Source organism: Pseudochaenichthys georgianus, chromosome 9 (genome assembly GCF_902827115.2).
Source record: "Pseudochaenichthys georgianus chromosome 9, fPseGeo1.2, whole genome shotgun sequence".
NCBI lineage: Eukaryota > Metazoa > Chordata > Actinopteri > Perciformes > Channichthyidae > Pseudochaenichthys > Pseudochaenichthys georgianus.
In genome coordinates, this window is record NC_047511.1 from 43,131,478 (window position 1) to 43,157,011 (window position 25,534).

General features: G+C 42.8%; 1 protein-coding gene across 5 annotated transcripts in view; it reads right to left on the minus strand.

Annotated features, from left to right (window-relative positions):
* arvcfb (ARVCF delta catenin family member b) overlaps positions 1-25,534 on the minus strand; it is a 327,265-nt gene that overhangs the window by 86,684 nt on the left and 215,047 nt on the right. For all 5 annotated transcript variants that reach the window (XM_034091650.2, XM_034091649.2, XM_034091648.2 and 2 more), the window contains 2 exons: positions 16,128-16,774; positions 8,054-8,559 (listed from right to left, as the gene is read on the minus strand). In XM_034091650.2, the coding sequence (XP_033947541.1) occupies positions 8,054-8,559; positions 16,128-16,774 (1,153 nt within the window). The remainder of the gene's footprint in view (positions 1-8,053; positions 8,560-16,127; positions 16,775-25,534) is intronic.

The following is a 25,534-nucleotide window of genomic DNA, read 5'->3' on the forward strand; positions in this document are numbered from 1 at the left end:
GAACCAACAATTCTGAGATTGAAGTGTAAAAGACAAGATTGGGAGCAAATATATAATATATATAAAGGGAGAAGACATGAGCTATATATTGATCAAATATTCTCAATGTATTCCCTTTTCTATTTCCTTCTCGGGAATGGGAAAGGGACTGGAGCTAAGGCTAAAGCTAAGCCAAAGGCTAAAGCTAAAACTTAGGGTAAAACTAAGGCTAAGGGTGAGGCTAAGGATGAGGCTAAGGCTAAAGCTAAGGCTCAGGCTTAAGTTAAATCTAATGCTGATGCTAACGCTACGGCTGACAAGGGCTGACTAAGGGTACATCTAAGGCTAAGGCTAATGCTGACGCTAAACCTAAGGCCAGGGCTAAGGCTAAGGCTCAAGCTAATGCTAATTTAATTATAATGGGGAAAGCTGGCAGGCATGTTGCTCTTCTTTTAGCTAGGCTATTAATTTAGTTCTGCCCATTACTGTTCTCCTCCTCCTCCCGCTCCCTCCTGTCCTTCTCCTTCTCACCCCTTAGCTAATCCATCACTTTCTCAGAGCTGGAGGAGGAGGAGGAGGAGGAGGAGGAGGAGGAGGGAGGAGGAGGAGGAGGAGGAGGAGGAGGAGGAGGAGGAGGAGGAGGAGGATTCAGTAAGTGGTCTAACTTGGTTGAAGATTTATGTGTGCGAGTGTGCATTTGAGCGGGACCATCAGGCTGGGTGCTGATGATGCTCCACAGGAAGTGAAATGATGTAGGAAGGGCTATAGATGAAGGTGCACACAGGGCTGTCCCGAATACCATTTTTCGGGCTCCGGATATTCGGTAGTAATCAGCAGCGAATATTCGAATATTGACTTCACTATTACATCTAAGTGTACGTGTGTGTCCTACATAGGAGAACAAAGAATACACTGATATTGGAAGTGTGTTAAAGCCAGTACTGAGCCAAACTACATTTGGTTTATCATCAAAAAGATCTAAACTAAACACCACAAATTATTCTGCTGCAAAATGTACATTAAGGTATCAATGAGATTCTCTCAGAACTAAATTAAGGCTACCAAGTCTATGTGCCGTGTTTAGTGTCAATATTAGCAAATGTGCCAGTGTCTAGTCTTACACATACTGTTTGAAGCAGCACTCGTCAAGTGTTTTAATAAGAATAATTGAGAAATAAAGTAATTTATAAGGGGAAACTGTATTATAAGTATCTTACATACTCATATTAATATCCCCATAGCTGGAACTGTTATTAGGAAGGGACCAAATGTAACTTTTCAGACATAATACAAAAACCTGAGCTTTAAGTATCGGTAAATATTGATCAGATTCACATTATTGAAACTGTACTGTGTGGACGGGGATCATTACGTTTTTTAACTTTGTAAAACAAGAGGTTAAAAAGACAAATATGTATTTACAATTACGGAACTGTTACTTAAAAATAATGGTATATAAGTTAGCAGATTCACCCTTTGTCCCGAGTATCCGACTCAGCCGTTGAGTCAGTATTGGTTCATTTATACAATTAATTACTTTCAGCGTATGCTTTATATAACTGACCAATACGTCAAAAATCAATTGATGTTAATTTAAGAGGATTTTCATTGAGATGGTTGACATTTTGAATCTCTGAAAGCTGTACATAGTATGTGCATTATGGTGGCTTTAACCTTGCAGCTGATCCTTAAAGATCTTTACAAGGTTTTAGTATTCAGAAGCCCTCTATGTTAAAACATTTAGGTGCTTTAGACCAAAACACTGCGTAAATAGTAGGGATGTAACGATATATCGAATATCGCGATATCGCGGTGAATAAATGTTTCAATACTGTCGTGAGACTGACACAATATACCACGATTTTTTTTTTTTTTTTAATAATATTTATTTTAATTATTTATTTTTTTCAAGCCTTTATTGAACCAGATGTCCCATTGAGATCATCAATCTCTTTTTCAAGGGAGACATGTCCAACACGGCAGCAAGTAGGTTACAACATGAACATAAAACAACAGATAACCCAAAAGGACCTCGTATTTACAGGGCTACATGTACACACCTAGAGACATTGACAAGTACCAACAGTATATTTATATCTCTGTCGATAAGCCTCACCTTCTTGGCAACAACTGTTTTGTTTTTGAAGTGGTGGAGAGACAATGCACAGTTTGACCCACTGCTGTCACCCATGGCCAAAGCATATCTCTCTGTCCCAGCAACACCATTACCAAGCAAGAGAGTATTTTCCACAGCAGGGGATTTTGCAAACGCCCAAACATCCCAGCTTCTACCTGGAAATGTGGACATGCTCATATTCCTAAAAGATAAACTTGATGACGCTGAGTGAGTGAGTGAGAGTTGAGTTACTTGAAAAGCTAAAGTGAAGCTTGATTTATTCTATTGCCGGGTCTGATTATTATATTGTTGACACTTTAAAATACTACTATCCTACTAAAATGCAAATCAGATTTATTATTTAATAAAGAAATGTTTTTCTTTATTTTTCAATAGTGCGATAAATATCGTACCGTGGACTTGTCATCGTGATATTATCGTACCGTGGACTTGTCATCGTGATATTATCGTACCGTGAGTTTTGGGTATCGTTACATCCCTACTAAAAAGTGATGTGTTTTTTAATGTAAAACCCACATAACCTTGGCACATGAGTGTATAGACATCATCTCTCTTCTAGCTTAAACTTGCTTTATATGCATTTTCCATCCAAACAACACAAGCAGGAGGCACCTGTGTCCGACCACAAGACACAGACATCTCCTGCAGGAAAAACCGGAGAAAAAAATCCGCTTAATAATCTACATTTCCACAGAGGGAATAGCTGCAGGGCAAAAACAGCCGGAAGGTAAAATAAAATAACTGTGAACGCTACAAAGCTCTAAAAATATGAGCGACTGGTCCGCCTGTCGTGTGTGTTGGAAAATAAACCCCTTCCACGTCACCCTGCAGAAAACCGAGCTCTCTGTGGTTTTGCAGGCACAGCACAAACTCAGAGAACTATTAAAACACATGGGCTAAGAAAAAGGGGGCCTATATTTAAACCCATATTTAATTGTAGAAAAAAACGGCCAATGTTAGCCACACGGGCTGAGGCTGTAAGCCGGGCTCGCATTGTGACAGGTCTGTTTTCACTATGGAAACATTAGACTGGAGAGTAGAGGAAAACAGTGAGAGAGGAGGAGAAAATCAGTGTAGATAATGAATGAAGGGGAGAAGAAATTAGATTGAGCCAGAAAGGAGGAGGGGGGGGGGGGTAATGAGTGAGAGAGGGGAAGAGGAGAAAAAATAGAAAGGCCTCCCTCCATTCTGTCCTCCTTGTCTTGTGGTGCAGGGTTATTTTTAGCTACGATGGGGAGCAACACGGTGCTGTAAAGGCAATCATTGCTGCTGCGGCACAGTCATCACTCAGCGCCACATCTCTGTCACAGCAGAGCTACACACACTTACACACTTACACACACACACACACACACTTACACACACACACACTTACACACACACACAACTGAACAAGCGTGTTTTTTTTACAAACTGGTATCACTATCAATGCTACGCCTGCATGATTTGTAAAAGTATGGTACTATTTTGACTCATAATTGCGATATGATTCGCCATATTAGAGGGAATGATTGTTTTTTTTAATACTATTCACTGAAATTATCATTGGAAAATACATTTAACCTGTTAAACCCTGAGCCTGTTTTTCAGGTCTCAGGCTCGAAAATGACATTCCCAGAACAAATGACCATATCTTCCCTTCTAAAAGGGTTACATTCATAATCTTTTTTCTCAAAGTAATGATAAACCTGTGAGTTGGATGTAGAAAAGTCAGAATCAATATAGATGTTTTTTATTTTAAAGAAAATTCAGATTGAACATATTAATAATTGTTGGACGGACACTATAATTTACAGTTTTTTACTATAGTAAAAAACTGTAAATGATAGTGTGGTTCCCGCCATCTGAGGTCTCACCTAGCCCGACGGTGGATACACCCCCCGTTTTTGACCTGGAGGAAATCACAGAGGTTGAGGTAAAAAATATAATCTCAGGGTTAAGAGGTTCTAAGGCTAGGGATGTAGATGATTTCGACATCAACTTTATAAAGACACATATCGACGGTCTAATACAACCAATTAGTATGCTAGTGAATCAATCTATCAGCACGAGGGAAGGTCCATCATCCTGGAAGGTGGCCACGGTGACACCGATCTTTAAATCTGGGGATAAGGCATTGATGTCCAATTACAGACCAATCAGCATCCTCCCCTGTGTCTCTAAGATAGCTGAGAAATGGGTGTCAAAACTAATCACCAAACATTTAGACAAAGGTTTCGCTCCACTCCACCCAATGCAGTTTGGTTTCCGTGCTCACCACTCCACTGAGACGGCTAACTGTGTCTTTGTGGAAAAGGTTGTTGGACACGAGCCCATATGTAGGTGCTGTCTTCCTTGATCTCAGAAAGGCTTTTGACACAGTTGACCACCAAGTGCTCCTTACAAAGCTGACTCATTTAAGTCTTAAGTCTTTAAGTTTAACTCTTTAAGTTTAAGTCTTACTTATCGAACTGAAAACAGTGTGTTTTGGTCAACGGAGCCAAATCCCCCTACCTTGTGAACCCTGTTGGGGTTCCACAAGGCTCCATTCTTGGACCGTTACTGTTTTCACTGTACATTAATGACTTGCCTGATGTATGTCCTGAGTTGTATGCCGATGATGCGGTCATCTTTATACACGGGAAAAACACTGAAATTATCTCATCTTGTCTCTCTAATGCTTTGGACAAGGTTCAACACTGGCTGAAAAACATTTGCTTATAGTTAAACGTAAAAAAAAACAGTATGTATGATGTTCAGTAAACGACCAGTCAAAATCGAAGGATCCAACGTGTTTTTAAACGGAGCAGAATTAGAACTAGTCTCCCACTTCAAGTATCTTGGAGTCATATTGGACTCGAATTTTAATTTTAAGAAACATATCAAGAAAGTATCCAATACTATTAAATTCAACTTGCAACATTTTAAACTAATTCGACCTTTCTTAACTGTCAATGGTGCAAAGTCAGACCTCCACTGTACGATTCTATCCCACATTGAATACTGTTTTACTAACTGGTCGTTTGCTTGTGCCACAAACCTGAACCAATAGAACAGCTACAAGAGAGCTATCAAGGTGTTTGACAGAAAGCCTTATTCATACCCCACTGTACCTTCCTTGAGAAACACAATTTCTTGAGTTTTGACAATTTTAAGTCCTTTATTACATATAAAAATGTGTTTTTTGAAAATGGAAAATGTCCTTTCTATTAAAGGCAGCTCGTTGTGGAACAGCCTCCAAACTGAGATACGGGATTGTCCCAATCTCAATAGTTTCAAAGGTCACCTCAAAGAATGGTTGCTGCTATATTGTATTACCATGTCATAAATACTTGTGTATGCTGCTCTTGCTCTTTTGCACTTTTTGCATATCATGTATTTTGTTTTTGCTATGTTTGTAAAGTGTAATCTTCTTAAATGTAATCTTCTTAAATGTTTTATGTGAGGGATGGAAATTAGCTCAAAGCTAAATCTGGCACTGTTTGTTACGCTTGACACATTTTAATGTTTTAAGTGTTCATTACTGTGCATTGTCCCTGCCAAATAAACGATTAAATCAAATAAATAAATAACATAAATAACTCAATATACATTACAATTAGGTAATGGTGGTAGTGGCAGAATGTTCTAAGAAGGATCCTTGAGAATTGGAAAGGAGGCTTATGGGTTGAAAACGAGATATTCATCGAGCCTCTCGTATCAATACTTCGAGATTCCCTCTTCCCCCACAGCTTGTCCTTCCTCAAACTGTAAAGATAACTACAAAAGTAACTGTTTGGGGTGGAAAGTATTCTGTATTTAACACTTGGCGGTTACATCTCAAAGGTCAAGCATCTCACTTTAAAGTGGTTCTCATTTTTCAACACATGTGCACCGAGAACAAAAGCCCCTTCTCCGATGGCGAAGAGAGCATACCAAAGTGTGTCAGGTCAAAGCAATCATGCTGGGGATTAGCTGAGCACACGGAAAGACACACACACACACACACACACACACACACACACACACACACACACACACACACACACACACACACACACACACACACACACACACACACACACACACACACACACACACACACACACACACACACACACACACACACACACACACACACACACACACACACACACACACACACACACACACACACACACACACACACACTCAACTGTATTCCCAAGTCAAGGGGGAAAAAACCCCATCATGGCATTTGAATCAATAGCTCCTCTTAAAGGAATTAAACATATTTCATTCCACTTTGGCAGCGATTAGCTTTTTCCTCTGAAATCAATGTTCATATGACATCTGCTTCTCTATGGACAGTCATTCCACTTTCTAACTGTTTTGTAATAAACCTTAAGTCAGAAAACATCACAATTTCCGCGGTGATGTCTTTAAAACCATTATCTTTGTGACAATTGATTGAAAGAAAAAAATCTCCATGAGCGACAAATTACTTCATTAGCGCTTGCTACTCTTTTAGGAACGTTAGGAAGAGAAAACTTCAATTTACTTAAAATGTGCCTCCACTATAATTAAAAGAATGACTGATTACAGCTTTGAATGCAATATCTCACCTCTAGTATACGGGGGGTTACGCAATTCAGTGCTAATTCAGCAATTATTGTATCTCTTAATATGGGAGGCCTCGGGCACCAACTTATCAAATCATGTAAGCAGTCGGAGATGAGAAAATAGCACATTGTGCATTAAGCTGCGAAAAAACAATAATGTGTGGCAAACGTACCCTGCTTCTTATCATAGTATGACTCAGACGGCATTACTATGCATCTGGGATTATGGGAGCCAACGCAGTATATTCCTGGATGGAATATATAAGCGATGGATGTATGCAGCGAGTGATTGGATGGGACTGGCATACTAAGGTACTATCATATCAGCGTAAAGGCTTCAAAGCAGCACTTTTATACTTACTGTATAATAATAACAAAACAAATCTATAGCGCTTTTCTTGAACCCAAAGACGCTTTACATTTGGGAGGGAGGGTAGACAAACAAGACACAAAGAAACAAAACAAAACAGAAAAGCAGTCAAGAGGGGGGGGGGCTTACGGATACAGAGTTGAAGAGGTGGGTTTAGAGGCGGGACTGGAACAGGGTGAGGGACTCAGACTCACGGAGGACTTGGGGGAGGGAGTTCATACTCTCTGTATGTGACAGAGAGTTGAGACTAATTAGGCAGAGGGAAATTCTACAGTTAGTGGAGAAGACAGCCAACAGGCTTGGCATTTACAGCGCTTTGCATAATAAAGGAATCTTTACTTGTGGCAAGCCAATCGTAAATGCTGTCTTAGTGGAGGAATGCAATGAGACCTATCCATAGCACTTATTCATAATATTTTATCCATATAACAGTTTTTTTAAAATGAGTTTTAAGGAAAATATGAAAGTATTTTGAAGGCAAGCTTTGCAAAGAAACTAGTTGATGTGGTTGACTAATGAGGGCACAATACAAGTAGAATATTTTCAGACATGGACACAATCTGGAAAATGTATTCAAAATGGCAAGCGTTATGACGTGATTCCTGTGTAAAAGCAGAACATGAAAGATAACAAACAGTAATTGCTTTCCAGTGCAACATCTACCCTTTCCTGTCCCATTTCATCTTTTCGTTTCTAAAGTGGCTCGACAGGAAGTCAGACGAGGATCCGCTGCTTCGATTACTTTACTTGATGTCAACAAATCAACTGCACAATCATTTAAAAAGACTTTGTCTACTTCGGTTGAACCTCATTACATTAAATACAGCTTTATTTATAAAGCACTTTAAAACCTCCAGACCAAAGTGCTGTACAGTCAAATAAACAAACAAGCATACAACAAGCTCACACACCATCAAACTAGTACAAGTAAAAACAATTTAAAGCAACAATCTACAAGATGTCAAAACGCTAAGGAGAAGTATTGAATATGTAGTTGTGTATTCTTACCGGTGATGAGCTCTCGAACTTCCATGTCGTTGGTCTTCCTCAGCAGGCGCACGAGGCCCGGGATGCCGTCGCAGATCTTGATGGCCACCTTGTTGTCGTTGTCCTTTCCGTAGGAGATGTTGCGCAGGGCGCCACACGCCTTACGGTGGACTTCAGACTTGGGGTGGTCCAGAAGCCCCACCAGGACAGGGATCCCTTTCAGCTGACGCACATCCTTCTTTATCTTATCGTTCTCGTAGCACAGGTGCTGCAGGTAGGCCGCAGCGTTGGACTTCACCGGGTCGATGGGGTGGCCCAACATGGCGATGACCTCTGTGAGGTCGGGGTCACGCCAGCGCGGGTCCTTACGCATGCTGTCGATGGAGGGGGAACGCCGGCCTGCCAAGCGGTCCAAACTGGCCATGCTGCCCTCTCCTGGCAGGGCGAGAGGAGCTGAATACATGCTGTGGATGTAGGGGTGGCGCTCATCGATCAGCTCTGGCTCGATGGCTTCGTCTGGGTACCCTCTGGAAGGAGAAAAGAAGAGAGGACAGTGAGGACAAGGGAGACAGACGAGGTAAATGGAGGGTGACTCAGACAGATTTGTCTGAGAGAGGAATTAGGCAGCCAGGGGGGAAGACTTTGAAAGAAGCTAACTGAGGTGAGAAACTCTGATTAATGAGGGGAAGAGAGGATGGGGTGAGGAAGAGGTGAGAAGGAGTGGGTGATGGAGATAAGGAGGGAAGGTGGTGATCTGCGGTTTGGATTCCAATGACTTGTATATAGACTATTCTTGCACTATTTCTATTATATTCTATTTTATTTTATTTACTTGCAGTATTTTATCTGTTTTATTGTGTTGCACTGTTGCAGGCGCCTGGGACCTAAGATGTTCATTGTCATAACTACACTGTAGCTACATGTATGTACACATGACAATAAAAGCCTTGAATCTTGGATGAGTTATTAACAGGTTAGTCACATTTGTCCTCGCTGGCAGGTGGTAGCAGCACACATCAGACATCAACACAAGAGAGAGTGAGTGAGCGATAGGAACCAAAAAGGCAGTTCACGGAGAAACAGAGACGAAGGCAACACCAAAGAAAAAGCTTTTAAAGAAAGTCTTGTGAACTTTTCTTTGTTAGGAAGCCACCATAAAGAGCAGAGAAGGGATTGAATATTTCCCCCCCAGGGAACACAGAACAGAGCTGTGCCGGGGAAGACTACGAGCCTCTGTGATGCCCCGGGGCTCTCAGGGCTCACAGCAGCCAACACTAGCATTTGGTTGCTGACATATGAATGACCGTAGCCTCATCCCAATACTCCTCCTCGACTCCTCCTTTCCCTCACTCGTTTCCATTCCTTGCGTCTTAGCTCCGCTTCCGTAAGATGCGAGCGAGAGACACGAGGAGGTGACGCCGAGGACAGAGGAGTCCTCAGGTATTAAGTGGGATGTCCTCGTTCACTCAAACGTCACTTTTAAACGACGTCTGTTAATGATGCCATGTGCACAGCTGTACCCCCTCTCATCAGGCTGAACTGGATACCCCTTTAGAACCGGCCCATTTCTGGTTCAATATTTATTTAAAGGAATCTTCCTCTTGTTAGTCAAGGAATTCAATGATGGTTGGTCCTGCTTCTGTGTTCCGTTTTGGTGTAAAATGTAGCCTACATTTAAATAAAAATATAATGATAGTAATGTGAAAGCCTTTTAGAAATGAATTGCACATAATAATTCCCACGGAGCTGTGAGCACTTTATTATGTGACGCTTTTCCACTCATCTTCCAGTTGTCGGTTTTCCTCTGTTGAAATGGACCAGCTGTGAAGGTGGGGGCGGGGCTTTTATACGCGAGTAGTGAAAACACTTCCGCGTAGTCTGCTCGTGTGTATCCTCCCTTTCGTCTCCTCCCTTTTCGTCTCCTCCCTCACCCCTCCTCAACTCCTCCGTGTGCATTTCAGCTATTGAGACGTCCTTCAAAATGGCGTGGAGTCGAGGAGGGGTATTGGGATGAGGCTCATGTCTTTAGGTCTTCCCTGCTAGCGTTAGCCTCGTTAGCATCAATTCTGTTAGGGTTGCTTCGAGCTCTACTCAATTCCTGTGATGGACGTGTTGTCCTCTGAGGGAGGAAGAGGGGGGTTGCTTGGTTTTCACAGGATGCCCTTCAATAAATCTATATTTCGGAAATGTCTATTATCTGCACCTTAGGGTTCTTTACACCAAAGGCATCCTCATAAATCCTCTATGGGAACATGGGGGGAAATTAGACGCTCGATTTTAAATGACAGATCATTAACTGCTACTTGAAAACAACACAGGTTACTTGTTATAAATAAAGCTCTTTAATCATAGCAACAATATTTCTAACCAACAGCGAAGAAGCAGTCCGTGGAGTCACGTATTACAAAAAAAGTTGCTAACCAATTCTTTAAAAACTTATTAGACTAAATGTTTTGAACAAACCATGCTGAGTCGTGTAAAGGGATGGGAGAATGTTTGTTGGGGAAAGTTAGGACATGGTGGGAGGAATGTAATTAGGGTTGTGTAGTTATGCACAGCGTTTATCATCCCCCGCCCACCCCACAGTTTGAGACTTGTTTATCCTCATTACATAATCCATCTGGTCTCCTCTCACCATCTTTGATGTATGGTGGTTGGTGGTGCGACGGAAATGGTGGCCAACGCCGGTGGTTGGCAAGAATTTCAAGACCAAGCTCACATTTTTAATGAGTTTTATGTTAATTATGTGCTTTTACAGTTCTTCCCAGGCATGTTGGGATAAGAGAGAACGGGGGGGGGCTATGCCTCACTTGCCTCAGCTCTGGTGTATTGGTGTATTATTGGTGTATCTGGTGGATAGCTCTGTTGATTCCTTTGCAGAAATCATGCAGGGACATATTGAGTTTTATGGTAGGCATTTTACTCCCTGGAAATCAATATGAAGTGAACTGGGAGAAAAACTCTTGCTGGGCAATGTAACAAGATATGAAATCCTCTATTAAGTCGAATGGAAAGAGGATTCATCGAGACAGAATGAGGCGCCACCTCAGTTGAATAAAGTTCAAAGAACCATGAAGCTGAATGGCAAACTTTGCCGAACAAGCGTTGGGAGCATAGACATATATACGGTCTCAATAACCCGCTTGGGAGTCACATTTCTAGAACAGCTATGGTCTTCTCCAGGAGGTGTTCCTCCTCAAAAACAAGAAACATTTAACCTAAACGAGAATGGATCGAGTGCAGGGCTTCTCAAACTGACCGAACTACAAATCAATCCGGACCGAACCTGCGTCCCATTATAAAAATAAATAAAACATTGTGATAAAACGCCATCCTGTTTAAACCACATCAAAGATTATTTCTGAAACAGTATGGAGCTCAAATGCTTTTTCTCTTGCGGGTTTATCACAAGGTGAGTTCCTTTTTTTATATCCTGCTTTTTAAACACATGTGCTCTACAGTACAGGTTAGCTCTGAGTGTTAGCGAGGCTTGCTAATGTAAACAAAGACGAGATTACGTCCAAAACACGTCAGGTATTGTTTCTGACAGCAACTCTCTGTGGGTCCGCTGCCGAGTTGACGTCAGATCGGCAGCAAATCTGTATCCACTCGTTGTTCCCCCGTTTTTAAAAGATTTGGGTACGGAGGAAAAGAGAGTGTTTTATTTGCGCGAGTTCCCCGACGCACCGGGACTTTACTGGCATTGATCCGGACCATTGACCTCGTATACAATTCACAAGTGGACCTTTAACACAAAAGTTTGAGTACCCCTGATCTAGTGTATCATCACTGTTTATTTTTCCAGCTTTGTGGAACATCTTAGAGAGCCACACACCTCTTAAAGGCAGCATGTAGCCACAGAAATAAAGGAGGGGCCAATCAAGCCCCAATACAGAGGGCTTCACCTAGCTTTCAATTGCTGCGGGATATTGGACATGACAAGTCAAGGAGGCAGGAATAACCCTCCGGAAGAAAGGGCAGTACACAATCTCATATTGAGCTGCATACATAACCGCCATCTCGTTCATACAGTACCCCTCTCATTATCTGCCACACTATGGTTCTGATTCCGATTGTGGCTCGTTTGGATCGGTGCCGATGCGGAGGGGCTTTTTGGTAAAGCGTCGCGAGGCTGAGTGATGGGGATGTCAGGATTTCCATTTAAATTGGCGCCATTGTGTGTACGCGGAGGGTCGTATTCAAAGGATGTGAAAGGGCTCTTCGCCACCAGACGTGATGCTCCGAGCATGATCACAGCAGATCCTCATGTTAATGGAGCCGCTAAACGTCCGGCTATTTCTGTGTATCTGTGCGCTCGCCGGAGGATGTGCTCTTGTTTTTTTCTAGGACACAAAGGATAGAAGAAAAGATAACCAGATACGGTAGATGTGTGCATGTCGGCAAACCTTTGTATTCCTCTGGACTTTGTCACGTAGCTATTCTTCCTTCCCTTCATTTTCGGTCAGTAACCCTCATCATCCTTCAATCACAGCCTTATCTGACCCTCTTGGCATTAGCAAGATGTTTGCATCTCATATGTACACATTACGTCTCCACGGCGTTTATGGGCTTTTCACCGACTGCTCCAGACTGCTCGTTTCAAATGATGGGCAATAATTGTTTAATGATGTGTGCTTGTGTCATGTCGCTTTCTAATTTCTCCCGCTGTTTTCATGGCATTATCCACCGCCACGGCAGCTTGTTCTCATTCAATTAAAGCATAGTGATGTGGCTTAGAAGTCTCCACTAACATGACAGAGGGGGAATATAAAGTGAAGCGTCTCTCAGTGAAAGCCTTTTGGCAGGATGGAGTAAGAGGGGGGAGGGGGACCACTTCCTCTGGCTGCTCCCTACAGACACCACTGGATTAGAATGAGACCACCCCATCCTCTCAATTAGGGGATGAGTGTGTGTGTGTATGGTGTGTGGGGTGTGGGTGTGGTGGTGTGTGTGTGGTGGGTGTGTGTGTTGTGTGGTATTGCGGTTGTGGTGTGTGTGTGTGAGGTGACCCGGATTGCAGGTGGGAGCGGGTCGTCCCCAGAGAGATGAGCCATTAGGATTGGCTTGAAGACGCCCCTATAGTCTGGCAGAGTTCAAAAGCAGCTATTAATCATGGTCTCTCTCTCTCTCTCCTCTCTCTCTCTCTCTCTCTCTCTCTATCTATCTCTCTCTCTCTCTCTCTCTCTCTCTCTCTCTCTCTCTCTCTCTCTCTCTCTCTCTCAAACTCACACACAAAGATATAACGGGTGGGCTTAGACTGGGGGGGAAAGGATGGTAAAGCTCTTACAACCGGATAGTGGAAGGGCAGGAGAGAGAGAGTGGGGAGGGAAAACAGAAAAGTGCTGCAATTATGCGCCTTTGAGCAAGGCACTAAATGTTTGTAACTCTTTCCTTACCAGGGTGTCCCATTTCACATGTTCCATTATGTCTTATGATTGTATTTGTATTCTAAAAGATCAAATTGAATTGACTTTGAAAGAGGCTGAGGATTAGAAATAGGACAAAGGCAAGATGTTCAAGAATTGTAACCAACACACATTCCTTAATTCGATGTGAAGCCCTGTCTTCCACCCTCTAAAGACACATGACTACCATGCCCACGCTGCAGGGACCCCATGTAACCTGTATGCAAGCCTCTGCATGAAAGCACTAACATCCGAGAGTGATGCATGCTCACACATCCCAGAGACTCCAGCACAAAGTGAGACATCATCATTCACAACACGTGGTGGACGGAATGAGTGCTTGGCGCCCATTCAGGAAGCTGTTTTCGTACTGAACGTCTTCATTTTTGTCGGAGCGTAATTGAGGGCTCGCAACACAACGATAAGCTGTAATTAAAACGCTTTGATTCCCAGAGTCATTACAGCACTTTGGCGTGTCCGCTCGCTTTTATGGAAGCATACTGATCACAATGTGAGTGCACGGGAGAGGGCTGAGTGTCAATGTTCTTGGGAGGGGAAATCAAATGCTTCCAGTATACGAATATGTTTTGATGACGGCTGATTTCAGGACTGGAGAGAAGCTGGAAAGACATTTTTGGCATTTTTTTTTCCTGTTGCAATTAGCCAGGCAGCCGTCAGTCAGGAGCAGCTGAGTGTGTGTGTGTGTGTGTGTGTGTGTGTGTGTGTGTGTGTGTGTGTGTGTGTGTGTGTGTGTGTGTGTGTGTGTGTGTGTGTGTGTGTGTGTGTGTGTGTGTGTGTGTGTGTGTGTGTGTGTGTGTGTGTGTGTGTGTGTGTGTGGCTGCTTAGGCTGTGTTGTGACACTTGCAAAACAGCCTACAAATTGCCTGTCACAGCAAGCGCCTCTCACCAGGCGGATGGGGGGGTGACTCATTTTCTGAAGATGTTTTATTGAGCGTGTGGTGTGTGTGTGTGTGTGTGTGTGTGTGTGTGTGTGTGTGTGTGTGTGTGTGTGTGTGTGTGTGTGTGTGTGTGTGTGTGTGTGTGCTTGACAGAGATACTATGTTTGTAAGTGTCATAGCAACGTCAACAGTGTGTAAGACAGCATCTGATTAGGGCATATGCTTTACTCTACATGCGCATCAATGCACGGGCCTTTAAACCCAGCCAGCAGAATTGATGTGCACACACTTTGATCTTGGCCAGAGAACACACACACACACACACACACACACACACACACACACACACACACACACACACACACACACACACACACACACACACACACACACACACACACACACACACACACACACACACACACACACACACACACACACACACACACACACACACACACACACACACACACACACACACACACACACACTTTCCTGTCTTGCTTGTTCCTGCCTCTTGACCCTCTAAGCTCTATGCCTTTAGATATGGCTTCAAGCACAAACATTTTTATCTCAGATTAAAAAGAAAACTGCTCAAAAAGAAAAGCACTTATCACCAACCCAACTTCAAACCCCTGCTGCAATTAACTTGAGGATGGACATGTGTACGGGCCTCCCTTTGGCCAGCAATGCAATGATTGAAAACTATTACGAGACAAGAGTCTATTTTCTGGGATGTTATCGTTGGAGGCTTAAATGTTTGTTTTTTTCTCTGTCGGCTGGAGCCAGAGGTTATACTCCTCCTGACAAAGGCTTGCGTAAAAAAGGCTTTGAGAGATGCCTGAAAAAACCCTCCCCCTCCGCCCTCCCTTCCCTCCCTCCCTCCTCACGTCTGAAAAGCATTCCCGCCTCTTTACCTCTGACACAAACACTTGTTCAGTATCCATGTGCAGGAAAAGGGCAATCAAAGACATGTTGTTCTCCGCTCTCTTTCACAAGCAAGTTGCTCAAGGAGAAATGACATCTGTTTACTTGGTGTGTTGTCGTTATTGTTATGGGCGCGAGCGTGAAAGTGTGTGTTATTCCCTCTCATGCTAACAGGGTGATCTCCTCTCATGTCAGGCAAACAAGAACTCACTGTCCAACATTAAAAGGAATATTAGGCTGAATCCATCAGTACAATCTGGGTGGTTTTGGTACTGATTATAACACGACTTTTCATCTGTGTAATATCTGTATCATGGTCCATTGTAGCGTAAGATGTTTTAGTGAGTGCTTGTTTGTGTGTTTGGGAGAAATACTGTGTGTCTAAGTGTGAGTCAAAAGTGTGTAAAGACAGAATCTGATCATATGCTTTACTTATATCGGCTAATACCTAATACCTAACCGGCTTCTAATCTACTCATATCTAAACACCTCTACTCTGCGCAGTCCCTGTTGCTACAATAGCAGGTTTGAATACAGCCTGAGTTTGTAATCTTGCAATATACTTATTTATATAAATAAATATCCACGCAATAAACCGTATTTAATTTTGTCTTAATTTACATTATTTTATTTCGTATAATGTTCAAGACTTTTTGCACTACTTTGTATTTTCTATTTGAATTGTTGGAGGAGCTCAGGTCAGAAGACTCTCATTGCCATTTCTGCACTGTAGCTTTGTGCTTATGACAATAAAACCTTTGAATCTTGAGTCTCAAGTATGTCACTCTAATAAATGGCCCCAAATAAACCCAAACAAACTTTAAAAACCTCTGCTCTCTCTTGATTATTGCACTGCATCCTCACCTGATTCGGGGCCCATCACGCAGAGGTTCCCGGTGGGTGCGACCCCGGTTGGGCCCCTGCAGGGTGCCTGTACGACGGTTGGCGGTGGAGTAGTCCGGCTCCAGCTCGTACGGCTCCTCCTCTTCAGGGGGAAGGCTGCGGCGATCGTCCTCTAGGCCGTACGGCTCGGCCTGGAAGCGTTCGGGCTGCGAGCGGTTCAGATCCACGGTGCTGCTGCCCATGGGCACCTGGGGCTGGGCCACGTGGCCGTAGTCATCCTTGCGAATGGGCAGGGTGTAGCTGTTCTCCGGCCGGTAGCTGTTGGGCATGTAGGGGTAGCGAGGCGGCCGGAAGTTGACCCCACGTGAAAGGCTGCCGTAGTTCTCCGTCAGATCGGCGTAGCCATCGTGCAGCCCGTAGTGGCGGACGTACTGGCTCTCGGGCGCCTCGCCGTATGAGTCGTTGTAGGAGTTGTTGTAGGAGCGCGTCAGGGTGGAGGATGCTTGAGGCGTGATGAAGCGGTCACCTCCGTTCTTCATGTAGCGCCGGTCGATGGAGTCGGTGTAGCTGCCCAGCGGGGACGAGCCCTCGGGGAGGGGCAGGCCGTCGGGGCCCAGCGGCACCTGGCGCACTGTTCGAGTGGTCACCGTCTTCACCATCTTAGTCACCTGCAAAGAGGACCAGATTCAGCTGTCAAGAGCAAGATGGTGTTAAAGCAAACCTCATGCTGTCCATTAAACAGAGATATTTGCCTGTGTGGAGGACATTGTGTTAGTTAGCCACTGGGTGAAAGAGGAAGACAAACAACCTGGAAAAAAAGCTATTTGTGCATGCGTTTTATTTTGGACGTTATGCAGAGGAAACCTCATCCGTGTTAACTCAATCAAACTTGGGAGTTAGTTTCTCTTTTGTTTTGGGGAACAGGGTGCAAAATAGATGCTAAGTCAATAACTAAAATTGCAAGTGAAGTTTAAGATTCTATTACGAGATTTGGCCGGTAATGAAAACAAACTAGCCAATTGCATATTTTACCTGCTTATCGCTGGTAAACGGAGCTGATTTTGTACCTTGTCTGCAAGTTTCATGGACCATTGTAGTGTCATAGATGTTTATGACACTGAAGTTAGTTAGGAATCATTTTCTGAACACCAATGCATAATTATAATTCCTCTAACAAAAACACTTAATGGATTTGCTGAGGGAGGAACCTCCATTGTAGTGGAGGTACAGTAGATACTAACTGACGCATATCCAGTTGTAAGGCCTGTGTAACCAATTGGTGTTACCTCTAATTATAAAGTGGATTAAGTCGGTACATGTGGTATAACAATAATAAGGCAAATAGTGTCCGCCAAGTCATAACTGAAAATATTGCATACACACTGTCTTGGTAGTGTCCTAGCTTGTTCTGTAACTGAGCCATCTTAAAGAGCTACATCTCCAATAGTCCTTGAATCCTTTTTAAATCCAAGGGAACAACGTAGCATCACACTGTGACTGCCATCCCTGCATGTATCCATATCTCCCGCTCACGTCACACGATAGCTACATAACTCTGTTCCCTCTTCTTCCTCTGAGACGATGGCTGGAGAATCACGCACAGCTTCCCCCTCCTTCCCTGCTCTCCACCCGTACAGAAACCAATTTACTGCCCGGTGAATTCTGCTGTGGCCGATAATTGGCTATTTTGTCGACGGCTATAAATTCATCTTCAAATTAATGAGGTTTATGAAAATTAATCGCCAGGTTTGCAGGTCCGATGCAATTTCATGTTGTGCCTGACGAGGTTGTCGCAGAGAGGTTCACTTGATGAGCGTAGATTGCTATTTCAATTTCTCAGGGAAAGGAAGAAAAAGACTCATTCCAAATCTGGAAGCTCTCTTAATTGTGATATGCTTTCATTGTTTTCCCATCCATGATATAATTTTAATCAGTGACAGACAAAGGCATGTAACGATATCGAGGAACCACAACAACGCATTAACCTTCGCCACAGAGAAGCAAAAGCACAAACAACATATCGGTTGTTCAACATCCTCATTAACTTGGTTGAAACAAATAAAAATGTTCACTGGCCTTCTGAGCTATATCAAAAGACTATTTCAGGATCGCCAAGCTTCATTTCCATGTTCAGAGTAATTACTAAGCAATGTACGTTTGTTTCTGATGCCACGCCGCCTTGGCTTTGCACAGTTATAAATAAAGCACATTAGCCGAAGCATATGGATGACCTTGGAATAACAAGCTCCCTTTCATCTACTTGATCCACAGTGGGAAGCAAACAAACTGGTCTTCATAGCATGGATCTAATGCTAACTCTGGGCCTCAAAAGGACTGGAAGTCATGCTTAGGATGAAGCAATTACAGGGTATGTAGGAATCCTGAAGTCAGATGTAAAACCTTTTTAAGACCCTTTCCATACGTTTTAAGACCTCATCGCCACTTTGAGTTTTAACCGGTTACCTTGGCGACACACTTTACCTCACATTGACTATATACAGTATTGATTGTCCTTCCTCCTTATCTTCCAACCATTTGGACGCAGACTTGCATTTCCCCATAACGATGTTGTTTAACAACCGGCGTAAACGGAGCGTTGCGCTATCAAGCAGTGAGCGTGCGACGTCCTGTTCAGATGACGTCAAACCCAACGGGATGCCATAAATAAACTACAGAATCACACTACACACCTACGCCATGATTACATTCAGGCACACTGTAGAACACAACCTCTCTGGACCATTTATATACTTGTTGAAGACAAGCTACAAAATGTAACACCTTGGCATATGCCGTTTAATACTTTTAATACCCTTAATTTTCACTAAATGGGTTTATCAACATTTAATACTTTTTAAGACCCCGCGGACACCCTGAATTACATGCACATAATGCATTTAATTTATAAAAAAACATGTCGACTTCATTTGCATTTGATATTCCTTAAATGAAGGATACAATTAAGGTTTATACTTTAGAAGCAAGTCTTGTTTTTCTATTGAAGCCAAAAAGAGACTTGTCACTGCAACTTTTATGTCTGTGTTGATGTTGTTTATATGAATGCATCTTCTATGCCTACTCATATTGGATATCATCCACGAGATTCATTACACATATCTATCTTTGGGATGGTTGGTCTGCCCTGATCATCCTTAGACTAAACCATTGGCAGATCCTTATTTATAAAGCTGTTCTTGGTGTTCTTTCACCTCATCTGCAACTGTATATCCATCAGTAAAGAACGGGATCTCATCGGCTTCACTCTGAGGACTTGTTCTTACTACCAGTCCCAAAAGTCCACACTGAGCTAGGAAAAGGGCATTTAGTTAAGCCTGCGTCACACTGTCCTGAAATTGACGCCAGATGGACACACGATAAAGGAAATGTTCAAATTCGGCTCTGATTGTATCAACATCGGGCCATTCGTGAGGGCATCTAAGCCATCGTATGAAAGCCGGTGGAATTTCTCAGGCTCCGGCAGCAACTTTGTGAGCGGCAACTTCGTGAGGCACTCGTGAGGCACTCGTGAGGGCATCTTATCAAATCGTGTCATCTTCGTGTTATCATCGGTGCCATCGGGCATTCGCCCTCACTCTGATCGGGGCGAATGCCCGATGGCACGTCGCACCGATGATAACAAGATGCCCTCACGATGGCCTTACGAAGGGCAAAATTGACACACGAATTCAACACGAAAATGAACCTTCGCAAGATCCTTCTGCTATTTGTTGGCATGCCAAAGATTTTGCCACCGCTCAAGAAGTTGCTGCCGGAGCCTGAGAAACTCCACCGGCGGTCATAGATGAGAGTAACAAATGCGTCACTTCCGGGCAAAAATAACGGCTCCGCCCACTTTTGGGGGAAAACAACGCTGTCAGTTGAACGGCGGTCAATACAAATTCTGAAGTTTTTGCCAATCCAATCAGAAATTTAAGAAAACCGGAGATTTTTGGATCTTCAAAGAGCCCGATTCCAATGGCCAGACAGGCAAACAATTGCATTAAGCCATTAGAAATTGACGATCGGGCTCGATATATGGTTAAATATTCATTTGAACGGCGATCGAGCCTGAAGCCACAGAGCTCTTCCTTTACTGTCTTTTCTTCTTAGAGGAAGTACAGAAACACTGAACTCTTGATTATTTTTAATGTTTGAGGTGCAATAAACGACACAGCAGCTTTTTGGCATGTTAAAACTATTATGTTCCGCCTCGCTCATGAGAGTAACAGCTGGAGAAATTACAGCCTCGCCTACTGATTTTAAATTAACCATATATCAAGACCGATTGTCGATTACCAATGATCGAATGTAATTGTTTACCTGACTGACCATCGTAATCGGGCTCTTTGAAGATCCAAAAATCCACGGTTTTCCAAAAGATTTGATCGGATTGGCAAAAACTTCAGAATTTGTATTGACCGCCATTCAAATGACAGCGTTGTTTTCCCCCGAAAGTGGGCGGGGCCGTAATTTTTGCCCGGAAGTGACGTGGGTGTTACTCTCATTTATACGATGGCTTAAGATGCCCTCACGAATGGCCTGATGTTGCTACGATCACAGCCGAATTTGAACATTTCCTTTATCGTGTGTCCATCGGGTTGTTTTATTGCACAACAAAATCATGTAAACATATTATGTAAATAACCCAATTTGTGTTCTGTGAAACAGAAAAGGATATAATATATTATTTTGAAGGACAGTTGACAGGAAGTTGTTGTTGCTATGGAAACAACATTACGGCGAAAACTTAATATCTTCTACATACAAAGACGGATAAAGTAAAGAACAAAGTCTGAAAATATCAGTACAGTATCATAGTACTTTAACATAGGGGTGGGCGATATGACGATATATATCGTCGTGACGATATTAGGTCTCCACGATATGCTTTTTCAGAGATATCGTATCCATCGTTAAAAAAAAAAAAAAAAAAAAACGTTTCCCTTCAGTTATGCTAGTCTAGTCTTTTATTGCACTTCAAGTCTAAAGTTTACATTTTAATTGTTTGGCACTGACTTTTCCTCATTGATGTTTTATGTTTTACTTAGTTATGTTTTACCCTCCTTTTCATGTTTATTGATGTTCACTGTTAGTGCTACCTCAGAAAGTTCATTTTTATACTGAGAAACTGTGCCTTGAAGCCATATCAAAATGTTGAATTGTTCATTCAGGGATTCATCTCAGAAATAAAACTTTAAATGCTATTTTGGTCTGTTACTCCTTTTTGTTTTAGTTTCTGTTACCTTGTAGGTGCTTGTACTGTTAAGTAACTTGAAAAATAACCATAATAACCGACATGAAAAAATATCGTGACATATATATATGTCTATCGTGATACTGCTTGAAAAATATCGTGATAATATATTTTTCAATATCGCCCACCCCTACTTTAACATAATTGTTTTTGTTACTTTCATTGCAGTTGTATGTCTTAAATGTAATGTAAATGTTGCCTTTGTGTGTGGTTCGGGGCCATCTTCGTGCAAAATTCACAATTCCATATTCGTGTGTCCATCGGATGTCAACTTTATGGGCTCAGAACAGTCTCATAATACACACATGCACACAGAAGGATTCAAACTTGTATTTCCGGATCCATACTGGTGTTTTTCAATGCACACACAAATGTATTCCGTTTCATATACATGTAAATAAAATCCAAATACAGAAAAAAGTTTTACATATGTATTTTTGACCCTCACATATTAGTTTCCCGTTTGAATCCCCTGAACCTGCAAACACAAACCGCTTTCTGTGCACGGATCGCTGTGCCTTCGTGTGTGGGTTTTTTGAGACTCCCCTGACGGTCAGCCGATTCGTACTTGTAATTTTTTCTATCTATAGCCAATCAGATGTCCCCTTAATTCTAAGCCAATCACATGAGCGCTCCCCCACGAGGGTAAGATTACTCCATATATGCATTTTGCGCTGTCCGATCTGCTCGCTAAACAGAGGGCGGAGCTTCAGGTGATCATACAGAGCAGCGTGTCTCCATCAGACTCAGCAGCTGATCTGATCTCTCTCTCGCGTCCGGTTATACTTCACTTGCGTTTATGTCCATATCGATAAGATCCAGCTCTCCTGATCGGCCTTTATAGAGAGCACAGATCAACCTATTAAGAGTGAATATCGGCCGATAATGACCGGCGGGGCTCCCCCCGTTAACAGGTCACTGTCGAGCACTGGCTTCGTAGTGCACTGATCGAACAACTTCATACAGACATAAATAAAGCAGCTGTATTCGCCACACAGGAAACACACATTTAAAACGGTTTTAGCTGCCGTTTTTGTTTACACAGCATTCATCAATGGTTTGGAAAGTGGCGCTGTACCTTAATAATATAAACAGTGGCGTTTTCTCCTGGAGGCCAAGGGAAGCCAGGCTTCCCCTGTTTTTTCGTATTGTAGTTATAATTTTAATAAATAAATAAAAACACTTTGTTTAGTTTCGGAAATTCTTTGTTGTGTGTTGCTGCCGACCCGTCTCTCCCCCATTCTCATTGAGTATGTTACAAAGAGTGAAACAGCGCCCCTCTAGATGTTATGGTGAAACAGTAGATTGCACTCTCTGTTGCGAGAGGAGGCTAGCCGGAATTGGCTTCCCTTGGTGAAAAAAAATTGAGGGATTGACCAATCAGACAAGGCTCACGTCATGCTCCTGCCAACCTGTGATTAGTCAGGGCCATGCCAAGGGAAGCCAGAGGCGGCTGGCTTCCCTTGCCTCACAATCCAGTCCTAAAACCCGGAAGTAAGCTGCGCTTGGGTTCCCTCGACAAAAGATCAATGGGATTTCTCCATAGGATTTTGTAAAATAGCTCGAAATAAGGTCAGTGGAAAACGAACCTGTTAGATAAATGCACGTTTTGTTCAGTCGGATAATATCCACATGTCTACCCTACTTTTATAATTTTCGAATCATAAATCTAATCGATAGAAGATAGATAGCGTCACTGCACCACTCTCACCGCCGTTAGAAAGTAGCAAGCAACTGAAGCAAGTGCAATTATGGAGGGTGGAGATTTGGAGTATTTAATCAAACATAATTGTACTAAACTTCCGCTACAGCAGCAACTAAAATACAATCTGATGACAGGCCGATGTCCAAACTGGAGCTGTGTACAGCGAGGAACAAAGGAGCGAATCGGACATAAACGTTAAAGGTCTCCTGATTTAGTTTGTGAATGAATGCTTATTTGAGTTTCGGCTGGAGAGTGCGTGCGGACGTGTCGGTTAGATAACAGGCGTGTGTAAGTCCTGCATCTGTATGATACAAGTGTGTGTAAAATGATACCGGGTAACTCATCTGGTTACGTTATTACATTGACCACCACACCCCTGACCCAAAAGAAAGGACGTATTATTGGCTTCCCCTAATTTTTTTCCCACGCCACGCTACTGAATATAAATGCTTGTATTTGCGTGCATTTCCTGTTCGGAAAGTGGCGCTGTACTGAGAGTGGAGGGTGTCCTGAGATTAGCGGGCTCCATGGACCTGTCAGCTCCGGACTGCTCAAAATGCGTACATGAAGCGCTACGTCATGAACGCAAGAAATCTACCCTCGTGGGGGCGCGCTCATGTGATTGGCTTATAATTGAGGAGACATCTGATTGGCTATAGATAGAAATAATTATAAGTACGAATCGGCTGACCGTCAGGGGAGCCTCAAAAAAACCCACACACGAATGCAAAGCGATCCGTGCACAGGAAGCGGTTTGTGTTTGCAGGTTCAGGGGATTCAAACGGGAAACTAATAAGTGAGGGTCAAAAATACATATGTAAAACTTTTTTCTGTATTTGGATTTTATTTACATGTATATGAAACGGAACACATTTGTGTGTGCATTTAAGAACACAAGTGTGGATCCTTCTGTGCGCATGTGTGTATTATGAGACTGTTCTGAGCCCATACTTCTTCGGGCCAGTGTGACAGGGGCTTTAAGCTGCTCCACTTGCTTTGAACTGCAATAAGCTAAAACTGCTCTTGATAATTTCAAAGCGCTTCTTTATGACCGAGAAGCAGGCAACTCTGTTTGTCTGTAGAGGATTTGTTGATGACGTTTCTGATTATGATATGTTCTCTGTTCTGGTTTTTCATGTGTTGACTGTAACTATGCTGCTGCCGTTCTTGGCCAGGACTTTTTAATCTGAATGAAGCTTGAGTAAAGTAGAAAACACCCTGATATATATATACAGGAGCTCCACAAGGGCACCAAGGCCTCATAATGTCAGAATGTATTTTTTTACATCTGGTAATTTCATCAACTCTTATTCTCCTTCATATTTTATTTAATCCACGTTTGAACCAAAAGAAGAGCATGGTTAGATATCCAGCTTCCCAGCCTCGACATGCCCAGATGTTTTGTACCAACACAGCCTTTTAGGCGATTTGCAAGGGCAGCGAAGGCATCACACCGTTTTCAAACACTCTTTGATGAAGGCTCCAGTTCACGAGGCGTTAAACTGGGGAAAGCAAGGCAGGCGAGGCTTTTGAAAACGGGATGTATAAAATATGCTGAAGAAGGCGTAAACAGGGCTAAAAGAGAATTTCTCAAATGGTAGAGTGAGAGGATGGGAACATATACTCTAGATGTGTGGAGAGGCTGTACTGAATTCTTTTTTGATACAACCACTGATACCCACTGTTTAACTATCAAAAATGGAGGGAAAGGCAGAAGGCGTCAAATGGTCCACTTTACAGCTCCTAAAGAGTCTGCGGCATGCACTTTATTGAGAGCTCAAATGGACACGGTGGAGAGAACATGAGGTAGTCATTTAGATGTCTATAAGCAACCTGTGATAGTGTGGCCTGTGATTTATGTCAGCCTCATCTGAAGAGCATCTGCGCACGTAACGTTCTCCACACTGCTGGAAAGTAGAAGTGGAAAACTGTAGGGCTCTTTAAAACATGATGTTAGAGCAGGGGTGTCCAAACTACGGCCAGGGTGCCAAATGCGGCCCGCAGTGCATTTTGAATCGGCCCTCAGCTAATCCAAAAAGGAGAATGCAGTATGGGACTCAAATTAAACTTGTCTTGTACTTCGTAAATATAGATGAAAACAGATATTATACAGTAGTACACAGCAGGGAGGCTGTGGCTCAGTGGATAGCGCGCTGAACATCGAATCAGGGGGTAGCAAGTTCGAGTCCCACAGTCGCTTTGGATAAAAGCGTCTAACAAGTGACATGTAATGTAATGTAATATTCATGTGTTAATAAGCCCAATGTTTCAAAAATAAAAAATCTTCTTATCAACTTAGATTTGTTGGAAATATCAATTTAAAAGAAATCTAAGTTGATGAGAAAAAAGCCCAATAACTTATTTGTATAACAAGCGTGAAATCTACCCTTCATCTTTCCTCTTATTATAAGTAATCTGAAGCGTCTGTGTTAAGGAATGAGCTGCTGACACAATAAGGGAAACCCTCTG